At 39.2% G+C, this 16,667-nt stretch overlaps 1 protein-coding gene across 1 annotated transcript in view; it reads left to right on the top strand.

The window, feature by feature from the left end:
- Nucleotides 1-6,345: 6,345 nt before the first annotated feature.
- Ccdc81 (coiled-coil domain containing 81) overlaps nt 6,346-16,667 on the top strand; it is a 36,358-nt gene continuing 26,036 nt past the window's right edge. Inside the window, exons 1-3 of the mRNA XM_051192195.1 lie at nt 6,346-6,542; nt 12,467-12,528; nt 13,913-14,069. Of these exons, the coding sequence (XP_051048152.1) occupies nt 6,464-6,542; nt 12,467-12,528; nt 13,913-14,069 (298 nt within the window). The 5' untranslated portion in view covers nt 6,346-6,463. The remainder of the gene's footprint in view (nt 6,543-12,466; nt 12,529-13,912; nt 14,070-16,667) is intronic.

The following is a 16,667-nucleotide window of genomic DNA, read 5'->3' as shown; positions in this document are numbered from 1 at the left end:
GGCTGTGTTCTCATGGATCCTCAACCCCTCTGGCTCCTGTAATCCTTCTTCCCTCTCTTCAGCAGGATTCCCTGAGCTCCACCTAATGTTTGGATGTGGGTCTCTGTATCTACTCCCATTAATGGTTGGATGGAAGCCTCTCTGGTGATGATTATGCCACTCTCCAGTCTATGAGTATAGCAGACCATCATTAGGAATCATTTCATTGACTGTTCTTTTTCCCCTTTCTTGGTCAGTCATGTTTGGTTCTATCCTAGGTCTCTGGGCTATCTAGCCTCTGGTTGCTGGCCCTCCAGCTGTGTCAGGTATGGGCTCCCTCTTATGCTGTGGACCTTAAGTTGGACAGTAATTATGTTTTCTTAGCAGGTTTTGAAAGTAAGAGACAGGTCTGACTATACAACTTCAATGTTGTGTTTGCTTTCCCTACTTTGAGAGCATTTAAGAGGTGCATCCTGACTAGACTATTAGCCACTGAGGGTACCCCAAATAGGGAGTCTCCAATGGATCAGCCTGGAGATTTCAAGGCTTGATGTGGAAAAGAAAGAACCCTGGGATACAAATAAGAAAGACACCAATGTGAAAACAGCCCTAGGGGACAAGTCACATAAGGACAAGAATCTAAAGTTCAGTTGACTCCTTCCAGAAAACATCTTAAGGGACACTAGCCCACTTGAGTGTATGGCTTTGGCAGGCCTTGCCCTTCTCTCTAATTCCCTCTGCCATTCAAAGAACTATTAGACTACATTCCTAAAGCTAGCAAACAAGGTCTGTTATCCTATTTGGTCTCTTCTTCCTCCTGAGTCTGACTGCCAAGGTCCAGCTGTCAAAGTATTAAAGTCTAGTAATCAAAAGCACCCTTTGGTTCACCGAATTAACATGCCCAATCAAAATATACCGCCTCATTCCAGCCCATTCTAACACAGACCTCCCTTTTTTTTCTTCTTAGAAATTGCTGCTGGATTTTTGCTTGAGTCAGAAAGCAGTCACTTTAAGTTTTCTTTTTCACTTAATAAAGGATCTCTTCATGAGAACAGGTGTTTTGCCTAGTCTGGGTGGGGGAGGAAGCTCCAGCTGTTCAGCATCTCCTTCAGCATCCACCTGGCAGATGCCATTTTACATTTTAGCAGGTTTGGAAAGCAGCTACTTCAACACTTTAAGGTTTCTCTTGTTGTATTTCTTTATTTATTTGTACTGGAAACCCAACCCAGGGCTTCATGTGTGAAAGAGCACTATACCAATAGAGCTATATCTCCAAAGTCTGTTTCAGTGTCCCTGATAGTGTTCCATTATATGGGTGTATTACTGTCTGTTGTTCATCCATTAACTTTTTTATATGCCCAGCCTGTGTTAGTCAGCTTTCTGTTGCTGTAATAAAATCACTTAGAACAATAATTTAAAGATGAAAATGTCTACCATAGTTCATAGTTTTCACCCATAGACACTTGGTTCTGTTGCTTTGGGCCTGAGATAAGGCATTCATCTTAGTCCAAGTATATGACAGAGCAAAAATGTCCTCTTCATAGATGCCAGGAAGGAGGGAGGTGAAGAGGAGGAACCTGGAGAGGAAATAACCCTTTGGAGGCACATCCATCATAGCTTGTTTCTTCTGACCTGGCCCCATCTCCTAATCACTCATCTAACTAGTAGTTCACCAGTGAGTCAAAGTATTGAGGTTGTTGATAAGGAGTAGAACCTGAGTTAATCACCAATGACTAATAATCATACTTATGAATTGAAATGTCCATGATACTCCTAGAGGAGGAGATGCAAGAAGCCCTCGGGTTGGTAAGTAAACTAACTCATTTGCATGTCAGACCAATGAGGTATGAACCGGTTTTCTCACCACCTGTGTCCTGTGTCTGACAGGAAGCAATCAGGAGGAAAGGTTGATTTTGGTTCCTAGTGTACTGGTATAGTCCGAGGTGTTGGGGAGGTGCCAGCAGGTATGGCTATTAACTGTGCCATCAGCTGTGTGAACTGCGCACTCAGCCTCAGGGTAGAGGAACAGGAAGTTCATAGGAGAGAATGCTGGATCAAGCTACAGACTTCAAGTTCTGTCTCCCACCTTAGTGACCACTTCCTGTAGATAGGCTCCACCCCATTAGACAGTGTTTCTATCTGAGGACATTTAACATCTAAGCTGCAACAGACGGCATGCTCTAACTCCCTGATGGGGACAGAAGTTCCAGGACCCTTCAGAACCCTGTCCTGTTTACCTTTTGATCTAGATGTGTGTACTTCTTTTATGACATTCTTTGTTGTAAAAGAAAAATTGGGTTCAGAAATGTCTATACTTATCTAGTCACATAGACCCATCTATATTGATTTTAAGCTCACATGTAGGTCTGCGAATGCCAGGTTCCTGACTGTAGCATATTTGAAACAAGAGAGGTGGAGATGATGTGAGTGGAGCTGGTCCTGTGTAGGGATTAAGTATCGATTTTTCATCCTGTTTATAAGTAGGTAGTGTTATATATGGGTGTCATTATCACATTCATTATTAATCAAGATCACCTTTATTATACATGGCACAGTGTATGATTTCCATCCTGCAGAGTGTGTAGGAGAATGGTTACAATGTTATTTCTTCTTTGACATAGATTGTTTTTATTATTATTATTATTATTATTATTATTATTATTATTTGATACAAGGTTTTTGCCATGTGACCCTGGCTGGCCTGGAACTCTCTCTATAGACCAGGCTGGTCTTGAACTCACAGAGATCTCCCTGTCTTTGCCTCTTGAGTGCTTAGACTAAAGGCATGTGCCATCATGGCTGGCTTTCCCTCCCTCTGCTTTTTCTTCATTTATATAGCATTTTATACAGACAGAGGAGGTTGCATTTATGTGTTCAGAAATATGTACACACACACATATCCAAAACAAATAATTAAAAAGAGGTCATGAATTTGAAAGACATCAGGGAAGGGGTATATGGGAGGGTTTGCAGGGAAGGGAGAAACTATGTCACTAAAGTCTAATATCAAAAAATGAAGGCATATATAATGCTACCTGTGTATATGTTTTCAGGACTGACCATTTAGTATTGGACAAATTTGGCAAATTGGGCAAATTTTTCTTTTCTTTCTTTCTTTCTTTTTTTTTTTTTTTTGAGACAGGGTTTCTCTTTGTAGCTCTGGATGAAGTAATTTTTCTTTTTTATGTTTGAAAGTATATCAAATCATTCTACATAGTGGTATTTAATATGTAAACTATATTGCTATATATAAAATAAAGTATGGTTAGAAAAATAAACAACCCCCAGTATTTTAAGGATTCTTTAAAGCTTTCTTTCTTTTTCTTTTTTCTTTTTCCCTTTATGGACCAGACTGGCATATAAACTCAGGAGATCTGCCTGTCTCTGCTTCCTGAGAGCTGGGATTAAAGGCATATGCCTAAAGGATTTTTGTTGTCGCTTTTGAGATGGAATGTAGCATAGCCCACCCTGTCCTTGAACTTGCTATGTAGCTGAGGCTGGCCCCAATGGGCGTGGCCTGTGCTACAGGTGTGCGGACAAAGTGAATATCTCAGTGCACTGCTCTTTTTGCCCCCCCCACCTCCCTGTACTTGTCCATCCCCAGTTGCCTGTTTTCCATTTCCATGCCATACATGCTTTTCCTTTCCTACTTCCTGTCCTCAATTTCACATAAAATATATATGTATATTTTAACATATACAAACACTGGAGTTAGGATTTACATGATAGGAATAACATATGGGAGACAATATATGATCTTTGTATTTCAACATTTGGATCACCTCACTCAATATGATTCTTTCTAGTTCCTTCCATTCTCTTGAATATTTCATTTTTCTTAACAGAAATATATATATATATATATACACACACACACATACATACATACATACATAAAATCAAATGGTTCCATTTCCATGGTGTTGTTAATAGAGTAGCAGTAAACACAGATATGCAAGTATCTCTATGGTGGGATAAAGAGTCCTTTGGGTACATGCCCAGGAGGTATAGCTGACATATCCATACGCTTTAAAAATGAATGCAATATCCACAGCATGATAGATATATTAAAAGTTGTACACAGTAAAATATTTTTCTAGTTTCATTTCTGTTGCTGTGATAAAGTACCTTGATTTACAAAAAGCAACTTAGGGGGTAAAGAGGTTTATTTCAGCTCATAGTTCAAGGTTACAGTCCCATCATATCAGGGAAGTCAGAATAACAGGTACTTGAAGCAGCTAGTTACACCCATAGTTAGGGTAGAGAAAAATGAATATGTGCATGTTTACCTTGTGCTCAGTCCCCTTTCTACACATACATAGTCTAGGATTGTCTGCCTATGTAATGGTTCCACAGTGGGCTGGGTGCTCCCATAACAACACAATCAAGACTATCCTCACACGCAGGCCCACAGGCGAATCTAATCTACTGATCCCTCATTGTGACTCATTCCAAATGAGTCCACATTGTGCCATCAAGTCAATAAAACCTACTATCACAAACACTGTATCTCAATGTGTGTGTGTCTGTGTGGGTTGTAAGAAAATGATCTCCAAAGGTCTGACCTTGTTGGAGGAAGTGTGTCAGTGTGGGGGCGGGCTTTGAGTTCTCTTATGCTCATGATACTGCCCAGTCCACTTCCTGTTGCCTGCAAGCCAAGACAGGATACTTGGCTACTTCTCCAGTACGTGCATGCCACCATGATGATAGTGGACTAAACCTCTGAACCTGTAAGCCGTCACCCAAATTAAATGTTTTCCTTTATAAGAGTTGCTGTGGTCATGGTGTCTCTTCACAGCAAAAGAAATCTTAACTAAGACAGTGTCCAAAGTATGACCACTAGGAGGCATAATGGTGCTATTACAAACTTGTATCTGTAAGATAATCATTATGAATGCAGCATATACAAAAGCAGCCTGGAATACAGCTATTTATACTAAGCTGCAAAACAGCCTTTTTTTTTTTGGTTTGGGATTTTAAACGGACATCAGATGAGATGTTTAAAAATGGTGTCTGTGGAACAACTCTTTTTCCTTTTAGGTGGTCAGTCATTTCTGTCCATATTACCTGCTAACAGCTCCTCTCGACTCTCCATAACAACTACTGTGGAAACTTGCTTGGCACTGTCTAAACCAATCACGTGCCTTTCCCATGACCCACCAACGTACTATGAGTTATATACACATCAAATCAGTATGTATTAGCAAAAGATTAAGTCTTGTAAGAGAATGCTTGCAGTAGTGTTATTCCTAATGTCCAGAAATGGAGACAACTCAAATGCTCTTCAACAGGGGAACAGATATAAATAACTGGCCTTTATTCACACAGAATTATGCAAGTTAAAATGAACAAACAGCAACCACAGAAACCATAAAGGACTGTCAACAACAACAACAACAACAAAAATGCGATAGCACCAGATGAAATATGCATTACATGTCTTCAAAAATTCAAATGCTGTCAAAGCTAATATTTAGTTTAAGGGATAATGATTGCAGGGGAAGGGAGAGCACATCTGTGGTACTGACAGCCTTGTATCTTGACCTGGGTGGGGTTGACACGTGCTTACTTAGCAGTGGGGAGAACATCAAGGTCATCTGCAGGTTTGTCCCATTCCCTCCTCTCTAAGGGCAAAAAAGAGGACGGGTGGGGTGGTGGTGGTGGTAAAAGCATAAACTCTGCTTTCATTCTCCAGCCCTCCATTTCCTAAGAGAGTCTGGAAACAAAACAAAAGAAAAAGTCAAGAAATAAATTTTAGCTAAACTCAAATCCTCAATCAGATCATAGAGTCTAATCTACATCCCTGTTAGCAAAATGCTCCCACCCGCTGCCCTCTTCAACCCTCCCCACCCCCCTCCCCCGCCCCCCTTTCCACCTCTTTTCGCTTTGGATGATTGCAATATGAGCTACCTTCAAGGCCATGTCCTCGCTGCCCTGGGTAAGAGGAGAAGAACAAAGTTAAAAAAAAAAAAAAAAAATTCTTTCTAAAGTCTCTGTGTGCACTCTCCTAGAGACCGGATTCTCTTAGGGGGCCAGGCCTTGAGGCCTTAGCAACCAAGCTAGTCTTTGTCGCGTCATAGCAACGCTTTCAGCCCTTTCTTTCGCAAGGCCTTCTTGGTTCAGCGACCCTCCAGCCCTCCATGTGCCCGAGGTCCTCGCTGTTTGTTTGGATGGGCGTGGAATTGCACTTCTGGCTTAGCGAGGGACAGCGCACTGGCTTCTCTGGCTTCGTGTTGCGGGAACAGGTTATCTGCGAGCCAGATCAGAGAGAGAGGGAAGGCGACGAAGAACGTTTACTTAAGGAAAAATAATATCAAAACATTTCAAGACTTTTACAGCAATATTTGATTTCAAAGCTCATCCCAAATTCCAAATTCCGGGCAAAGAGAGCTGGAGGCTGGGAAAATCCTTTTAGTGCAAACTCCAGATAACAAAGAAGAGACTATCCATCAAGGACCCACCACGGAGTCAATCAGGCCTGAAGATGTTGGACAGGATTGCCCCGGCCTTTCAGGACCTGTGCAGGCAGGTGCTGCCCACACTGCCTTCCCTGAGCCAGGAGGGTAAGCTACTTATTGTGGGGGTTTGGGGCTGCATATTACTATGCTTCAGGCACGACTCAGATGTTTTCCCTGTTGCCAGACTTGAGCCAGCTCAGGTGTTTTTTCTTTGGCTCAGAGTTTTTACTAATAAATAAATAAATATAAAGCCAAGCATGGCCCGATTAGTACTAACTACTGAAAACAAGTTCCCCCACCTAGCCTAGGGTGGATGAAAAACCTTGTGGCTTCCTACAGAAAAGCATTCCCAATAGGAGTCCCAAATGGCTCCTATTTCAAAGTTTCCGAAAGGACACATATTTGAACTCACATCTTGTGAGTGGGTTAATGAAAAGTGATGCTCACTGACAATTTTCATAGAAAACTCAGAGGATGCAGTCCATTTTTAGCATAGTTTCTTAGGAAAGAGCCCCCCCCTCCCCGCTGGAACCAAGCTGCTATTAGCCATTATAATTTAGACAGGTTGTGTAGCCATTAATGAATGATTTTCGGAGACAAAAAAAAAAAAAAAAAATGAAAAACTCAGAGGATGCAGTCCATTTTTTAGCATAGTTTCTTAGGAAAGAGCCCCCCCCCCTTTGCTGGAACCAAGCTGCTATTAACCATTATAATTTAGACAGGTTGTGTAGCCATTAATGAATGATTTTCGGAGACAAAAAAAAAAAAATAGGAACAAGTATTGCTTCCTTCATTTCCCTAGCATTACTCTTAATTCTTCCTGTCAAGTTTTTGAAAGAAGTATAAAAAATAGTTGTATGACTTTAAAAATATTTTTACCTTCTCTCCATATACACATTCTTTCAAGTGTTTTGAAGTCCTACTGTGTGCTGAGTTCTAGAGAACTGATGGTGACTAGCACCATAATTTATAATCAATCAGTGTGGAAGATTCACATTAATCAAAACACAAATAGGTGTAAATTTATATTTGAACTGAATGCTACCAAGGAGGAGGTAACTGATAAAAATAACTGTAAAAACAAGTTTCAGTTTTATTTGTGTGTGTGTGTGTGTGTGTGTGTGTGTGTGTATCTATGTATGCGGGTGCCAGAGGAAGCCACAAGATGGTGTCCATGTCAGATTCCTTGGGTGGAGTTACAGGCAGTTGTATGAGGACAGACTTGGGCTGAACCTGGATCCTCTACTAGAGCCGTGAATGCTCTTAACTCCGAACTATCTCTCTAGCATCACAATAAGAACTTTTATTAAATATATGTATTTTCAACATATATATTGGATCTATTTATCTATCTATCTATCTATCTATCTATCTATCTACCTACCTACCTACCTACCTACCTAACATCTATCTGGCTTTCAAGACAGGGTTTCTTTGTGTAGTCCTGGCTGTCCTGGGACTAGCTCTGTAGACCAGACTGGCCTTGAACTAACAGAGATCTGTTTGCCTCTGTTTCCTTAGTGCTGGAATTAAAGGTGTGAGCCACCACAACCTGTCTAACTTTTGTAAAATATTTTTTTTTAAAGTTAAGAGGAAGGTATAGACATTTCTCACAAACTCATACATGCATAGTATTCCAAATTTTCAACATCCCCCACTGGAGTGGTACAGTTATTAAAAATGATGAGCCTACTTTGATTTTGTATTTACCCAGGCTACAGTTTGTATTAGGGTTCTTACTTGGGGGGTCTCACTGTGCAGTCCTAGCTTGTCTAGAAATGGCTAGGTATACAAGGGTGGCTTCTCACTCACAGAGCTCTACTTGCCTCTGCTTCCTGAGTGATGGGATTAAAGGTCATGCACTCTCAGGCCCTTCTTGTTATTTAACATTTTTTTTGGTTATTTTATGTCATGCTTCTCTGTGTAGGCTTTAGAAAGAGTTTGTCGATATGTAAAAAATGGCTTGCTAGGAAGTTGAGATTATTGAATCTATAGAAACCTAACATCTTGACAATGTTGAGCCTTCTTATAAAATGTTCTAATACTTAGTTCTTTGATTTCTTTCATCAGTTTTGTATTTTCTCATAGATTTTATATGCATTTTTAGATCCATACCTATTTCATTTTTAAAAGAATTCTAATGTGCTTAATTTTTAATTTCTCCTTATTCACTGCAACTATATAGAAAACCCACTTTTATTTACTAGCCTTTCTAATTATGATTTAATTGTGAAATGACCCCAATGAGTTTACACGTTTGAACACTTAGATCTAGCTGGTGGCTCTGTTTGGGGACATTGTGAGACCTAGTTAACAAAGATTGGTCACTGGGACATTCTTCTGAGAGTTATATAGCATGGCTCAGGCTGGGCTCTCTGCTTCCTGAATCACATGAGTGGCTCCTGTCACCACAGACCGAGATATTCTAGTCATTGTGCTTTTCCTGTCATGATGGACTATACTGAATCAAAATAACCCTCTCTTTCCTAGGCTCTTTGATTGAGTATAAAATATACTAAGGAGTGGGGTTATTGTTGTAATAGACATGACCATGGGATGCAGTGATGTTTGGAGCTGGTTTATAGAAGGCATGTAGATAAGTCCTAAGACTTGTGGCCTAGAGAAGCTCCTAGAATGCTGTTTTCAGAGCTTATTGGGTCATTCTGGTGAGAAATAGGAAACAAAAATGGGCTGGAGAGATAGCTCAGAGGTTAAGAGCATTGACTGCTCTTCCAGAAGTTCTGAATTCAATTTGCAGCAACCACATGGTGGTTCACACCATCTATAATGAGATCTGGTGCTCTCTTCCGGCATGCGGGCATATATGTAAGCAGGACACTGTGCACATCATAAATAAAAGGAAAACAAAAATGTGACTAGGAATGTGGAAAATAGAGACTGATCATGAGATTTCAGAAGAGAAACAAATCTTATCAGGAACTGAGAGGCCATTTGAGCTGAATTCTGGGAAAAATAAAAGTGGTTGTGTTCTGTCCATGTGCTAGAGATTTGAGTAAGGATGGATTTAAAGAGGATAGAATGATTTACTTAGTGGAGAGAACTTCAAGATAGAGTAACATTAAGCCTATGCCATGGTTATGACTCACTGATTTTAGCTTGGTTTATGATGAGAACTTAGAACAACAACAACAACAACAAAAAATCAGCAGAAAAGAGGCAAAAAAAATCCAGTTTCATAGCAAAAGGGCTTGCAAGAGTTCAAGTTTGCTATAATGGTTAAAGAGATTACCATCACTAAAGCAAATCCTATACTTGAGGCTGGGACAATGTGAAAGGTGACTGAAGAGAGGACCTCATCTGAGGGCCCAGGGTATGAAAAGGCAAACTCATTTGAAAAATGTTCTCCTAAATATGTCATTAAAGTTGTGTCCTCAGGATTCTAGAACACCAGTATTTCTCTCTTTTCTCCCCTGCTCTAGTTTCACATTTGCCCATACAGTCTCTTCATGGACAAATATCCCTGCCATGATGTGTCATTACGTAGTGGCCAAGTCACTGGGGCTGCCTGATCTTGAACTGAGACACCTCCAAAGCTCTGGGCGCAATAACCTTTATAAGTTAGTCAGCTCAGATATTTCATTGAGTCTTTTGTGTGTGTGTGTGTGTGTGTGTGTGTGTGTGTGTGTGTGTGTTTGGGGGTTCATGTGCTGGATTTTGTCAAATGATCAGACTTTTCTTTTTTAAAAAAGCTTGATGTCATAGGTTACATTTAAATTGATCTTTAGATGGGGTTGAAATTATTTTTATTCTTAGATTTAGTGATAATCTTCCTAAAGCTCAGTTGTCAGAGCAAATGGTTTAGAAATCATAATTGGTAACATTTACAAATTGGTTCTTATTGAATTGCAGAGGCCTGAAGCCTCTTTCTCCAGTGAGAAATATCAAGCTTCAGTTTAAATAATTAACTCTACTGTGTGTAACTCTGCCTGCCCTACTTTATTGAATAAAATGTTAAAATGGACCTCGATACATCATCTCAGTGAACAAAGAGCATGCTCAAATTCCCATTTAAATCAGAGACTTCTCATCAGGGTTTGGTTACAAAGTACAGTTTCACCTGGTCCTGGTTAAATCATTTCCTCTTTGGTATAGATAATTTTCTTGAAATCTGAGCTGCATCTTATGTTTAGTCATAAACTCTTTATGAGTTTTCACAATTTAATCATGAAATTTCTCTGTAAATAGGGATAATAAGATTTCTATTAGTGAGCTAATTACTTTTATGGTGTCAATGAGAGTTTTAATTTAGCATATAGTTGCTATTGATTGATAGATATCCCTCCTCTTCCTCCTCCTCCTCTACTCTTCTTTCTTCTCTTTTGAGACAGTGTCTCACTATGTAGCACTGGCTGTCCTAGAACTTTCTATGTAGACCAGGCTGACCTGGAACTCACAGAGATTAACCTGCCTCTGCCTTCCAAGCGCTGGGATTAAAAAACTTTCCTAGTTCTTAGCAGCAATGTAGAATCCTTTGGGCTATTGCCTAAGGAGGGAAGGGGTGACTATTGTAGGATGGGGCACAGTGGGGGTAAGGCAAAGATATAGAAACAGCATACTACTAGTTCACAGTGGGCCTGTGTTTACCATGGCAAGTAGCCCCTGTTTCACTGGTCATGGGTTTCCATTATTAAACGTGTTCCAAGATGCTCATGAGAACAATTGCTGCTTTCTGTCCACCAAACTTGCCTGTATCCTGCCATATTGTTAGTGAAAAGTATTTTATAGCCCTGATATATCAGAATTAAAGGCTGTAATCTTCTTGCCTTCGCCATTTGATCCAATAGAAGAAAATAGTACCAGTCTGCGTTGTTGGAGAAGACCATGACCCCAACTGGCTTCTCCATAACCCCAACTGGCAGTCCAGTAGAAGTTACCTTTTTTTAGTCTTTTATTTAATAATTAAAATTTGTAAAAAGTTCCTAAATTAGAAATCACCACCAATAATATATGATTAGACTTAGGATGGTGAAGTAAATACAGGCATAATTTTCTTTGTTGTTAGGTGCTATTCATATCCAGACTACATGTTTATTTTGTACATAAAAATTAGTAACTATTTTGCTGTCTTTTGGGGCGGGGTTAGGGGTAGGAAAACTCAATTCATTACAAGAAAATAAGTATAGAAAGCCTTCAGATCAAAGTAGAATTATGAAGTCTATATATTAATTCAAATGAAAGAGCCTGGGCCCCCTACCCACAGTTAGTTTTTAATGTTATTACTGTAGATATATATTAGTGTATTTGTTGTTTCCAGAACATATCAGACTAGCGGCAGTGAGTTGGGAGAAGCAGGGAGCTTTCAGGAAAACAGCAGTGGAGAGAGGCAACAGCTAGTATGTAACAATGACACATGACCATGAAAAATCATGTGCATTTCACAAAAGCAGATGAGTAGGAACAGCTAATGTACAGAGCAGGCAGGCAGCCTTTAGAGTATCAGTTGCCCTCAGCCTTGATCCTATGTTACAGAATAGTATACAAGTTCATGCACTTATCAGTCACGTGGCCCATATTGAACACTTTGGAAATAGGTGTTGAATGATTCATTAAGAAAAAATCCCTAGATTATAGTTGGTTAACACCCCATGTGTTAGAGAAAATGAAACATGACTTAATTTCCTTTGTTATAGAGGGGTTTTCTTCCATTATTTTTTCACTATTATTACTGTTAAGGATTGAATGCAGGGCCTCATGCATGGTAGGCATTCTACTACTGAGTTACACGACAACCCTTTTGTTGAGGTACTGAAAATTCAACCTAGGGCCTCACACCACATTTCCCTGTCCCATTATTGTTGTAATTAAAACCATTTCCTTGGCACTTATGGGCATAAGCTTTAGTTAACAGGAAAATAAATTTTGGGGAATGATGTTATTTCTGTTTTATATGCATCAGAAGTCACTGCCCTTAATTATTCTTTTCATATTTATACTTTTTGCTTACTAGGATTAAAATACTATTACATGGTTGCTCACATAAAATGTTCTCATTTGCCTTTGAATTTCAGAAGTCTCTACCATCTGGGGGAATGTTTCAGAATTTGTGGAAAAGCAGCTAACTATGCATAAGGTGGGTTTTATGCTCCAATTTCAAACCAGTAATTCTGAGAGAAATTTCTTATGCAGACTTGCATACTTATGTTGGGAGTAGTGCAATAGATTTAGAGCCATTCTGTTTTGTTGTCACTTCTTTTTTATTTTTATTTTTTGATACATAGAAAATTTGTGGCAAGCTGGATATTATCCTTAGACAATGCATTTGGAAATCTCTTTTAATGATACAGAGAGCACAGAGCTGCTCAGTATGGGTTTGTGTAAAGAAACTAGATGAGGCTACTTGTGGTCTGACAGTTCCTGGTATGGGTGTGGGAAGTAATAATAATTTTCTTGTTCTGCCATTTTATTGGAAATAAATTTTATTAGAGTATATAAATATAGAAACTAAATTCAGCTAGTGAAAAATAAGAAACCACCTATGGTTGGACTATTTCTTCAGGTCAAGTCCTGGCTTGGAATGCTGTAGAACTAGGCAGGGATTTTAGAAGGAGCTTGGAGGCAGTTAGGTTGTGGAACTTTATACTCTACTCAAATGTCCTAACTTGATAGTCCATGGCTAAATGAACCCTTCAAACTTATTTTATCTGGTTTGGAAATTTGAACCATTTATCATTAGTTAAAATTGGCATAGTATTTGTATTTTTCTCACAAGTTTCTTTAAAACTCAATAGACTTAATGATATTATCTTCCATTTTTGCATGTAATCATGGATGCAGGCTATGATATAATCTTCCCTTTACACGAAGCATGCATGTCTTGGCCACCACACATTGTAGATGGCTACCTTTACCCACTGTCTGTTTTCTTTTTTTCTGTTTATATATATATGAGTTTGTAATCATTGTGTATGATATTTTTTGGGTATCACATGTCATATCAGAGACCAAATTTGAGGTCAATAAGTATTTGGATTTACTCAGAGGCCAAGATTACATTGTAGAAGACTACTGGATGCTGGTTTGTCTGATTCTGCTTCTTCTCTACTCATTCTATTTCATTAGTTCACATACAAGCACTGGGCTTCATTGTGACATTCTCTTACAAACATGATTGTGCTTGCTCATACTCAACCCTCCACTGCTCTTTCCACCATTGAGTTTTCTGACTTTAAATGGAGAACATAAAGTCTGAGAGAATAAGAAACAAATATTTCATGAAATAGAAAATGATTGAATTATGTACATTACAAGGGTAATATTTGGTATAGATTTTTGAAAGCTATGGTACCCATAAATATTTTCATGTAAGTATTACATCTAAAAGGACTCACAGAGACTACTTTATGTTAAATTAGTAAGCTTAAATCTTCATGTCCTTTTTGGTGATTGGGTTATTATAAAACTTCACACTTTAATGGAATTGTGTGTGTTCTTTTTGTCTTCTTTTTCCCATTTAGGGAGTTCAGATTTCAGGACTTGGAACTTTCACCTTCACGAGGCAGAAGCTTGAAGTGGGAAACAACAAGTTTATTCTAGTGCAGAGGCCAGTGTTTATCGTGGCAGAGAAGTTAGTGCAGACCCACGGACTCAAACAGAACAAAGTATTTTCTCCTGGTAAATAATTTTAACTATTGAGATTTTAACCCCCCCCCACCTCCCAGAAATCTATTGGCCTGTGGAGACAAATGGAAAGGACTGCATTAGTTTCTGGTTTGAGAGACTTGTGTTTCACATTGTACTTTTGGTGGAAGTGGGAGCCACGGTAGAAAAATTAAAGTCTTCTTAAAGTTCATTACGTTTACTTTTTAAATTTTAAATTTATTTTAATGTGTGTGTGTGACACAGGATGCATGTGGAGGTCAGAGGACAACCTAGGGGAGTAATTTTTCTCCTTTTACCATGTAAGTCCTGGGGATTGAACTCAGGTCCTCAGGCTTGGTGGCACATGTCCTTACTTGCCAGTCACTCGAGTCCATTTAGTAACTTGAAGGAGGCATGGGAAGACCAAGTCCATTTAAAAAGTACTGGTACAGAGTTCTACAGGCTTATATTCATGTTCCAGATCCTAAGAAACTATAAGTGACTATAAAGAAGAGAAATCTAATTCAGGGTCTCTGGGTAATGAGACAAAAACCTTATTCAATTAGCTGTGAGAAAAATAATGTCTTTTTTAAATCATGTATATAGTCTAAATTATTAAAAGTTAAACTTAATAATATTGCACTCAATATATATTACCTTAGAGTTTTTTTTTTTTTAACACCCTAAGACAGTCTTTTCTTCCATTCTTCCCTTTCCATTCCTTTCCTTTCTCCCACAAATGTTTATCAAGGGCCTACTCTATAGGTTCTAGGGCTACAGTGGTAAACAAAACAAACTTAACTCCATGTTGTATTTGCATACTTATTTCTACCCTCAGTGTGTGAGCCTCACTATACCGGTGGTGGAAGGCTATCCACAGCTGAGGGCTCAGTTGTGTTCCTTCTTGTCTCTAGTGGCATCACAGTCAGCTGCACCTGAAGAGAAATGGTCTGCCCTCTGTGGCAGAGGTGAAAAGCCCTCAACTTTCCTTTAACTCTCCAGGAAATTGATTTTTACGGTAATTCCCTATGAAAAGGAGAAAGCAAGCCAGCTGTCCAGGCATAGTGGTTTATCCTGTAATCCTACCACTAAGAAAGCCCGAGGCAGGAGGATTGCTACAAATCTGAGTTATTGCAGTAAGCTCCAGGCTGTTTGGGCCAATAGAGTGAGATGATGTTTCAAAAAACGAAACTACCAAAAAAAAAAAAAAAAAAAAAAAAAGCAAACAAAACATATACCAGAAAACATATGCCCCAAACCAAAAATACCATATGATTTACTTTGTATATATTCAATATGGTGGGCTTGAAAAAATTTTAGTCATTCACCTGAAATTTTATGTTTCATCAAACAGTATGAAAGGAAATGGAGATGAAGTGGGTTTCTTTTCAAACATACATTTGCTTTAGAATTAATAGTTTATTTTTCCACCTTGGATCTTGTGTCATAATCTTAAAAAGTAGTTTAGATCTATAGCGTGTTTTTTACGGGGTATAGAAATTTCAGGATTAAGTAGTCCAAGAGAACAACTTTGCCTACATCTTAGAGTTAAAATTATTCATTATTAAGTAACTAGATAATCAAACACTGTAGAGTGGTTTTCAGTGATTAGTAAGACGTGGCTCTTACTTTGAAATTTTTAGGATTAAGTGCTGCAAAATCAGCCTTGGTAAGAACTGGATCAAATATGATGTAGGTGTATAGGAGGCCTGTCTCCATGTGGGGAGATTTTGCCAACAGAGAAATTGTGCCTACATCTCAGGAAATGTATGAACAACTCAAGGCTGGGAGACAGAGTGAATCCTGTTACAAATATCCTGGCACTTGTGTTTTGCCAGGACTGATGACTGTGGCAAACTGGAAGGGTATACTTAACGATACCAATGGTAATAAGGATGTTAGGATCCATCCCATGGGCACTGGGAACTACCGACAGGTTTAAAGCGGTGCATCTTTGGTACTGGTCCAATTTTCTTAGGAGGAGCACTTCGGATTACAGTAAGTTGTTGAAATAAATCAAAAGCTCGAGTGGAGGCAGAAGCAATGGGGAAGGAAGAGGATACAGTTCAGATGAGAGCTGATGGGATCAGGTAAGAATGGGAGAAGTTACTTAGAATAACTTAAATTTCCTGCGAGAGAGCAGCAAATGCTCGTGGTGATGGGTAACATAGCAAGCTTGTTTTGAGCCACACTGAATCGGGTATTCTTCTAGGGATGTTGACAGGGGTGATCCCAGAGCTTAGAAGAGATGTGGAGAACATAGATCAAGGTTAGAGTAAGAGTATCTAGAAGAGTATACAAAGAAGCAGGTGAGGATAGAGTGGAAAAACAAACCCTCCCAAATCAACACGCATGAAAATCAAAACAATCCTTCAAGTCTCTCAGTATAATAAGGAGTAAAAGAAGAGGGAAGCCAGCAACTAGACCAAAGAGGAGCTGTAGAACCAAGAATGGTGTTGTGGATATAAAACAGGGCACAATCAACAGGTCCCTGAAAGGTCATGAGAGGGCAGATTTGCAAGAATTCACTGGCTCATCCACCATGAAAGCGTCTTTCCTAAGTGGACTGGAAGACTGATGGCAGAGACGCAATGGGCTATGGGAAGGCAGGCAACCTGACTTTCTATTGTA

Source organism: Phodopus roborovskii, unplaced genomic scaffold (genome assembly GCF_943737965.1).
Source record: "Phodopus roborovskii unplaced genomic scaffold, PHOROB, whole genome shotgun sequence".
NCBI lineage: Eukaryota > Metazoa > Chordata > Mammalia > Rodentia > Cricetidae > Phodopus > Phodopus roborovskii.
The sequence above is the reverse complement of the archived record's forward strand: the minus strand, read 5'-3'. Positions and strand labels throughout refer to the sequence as shown.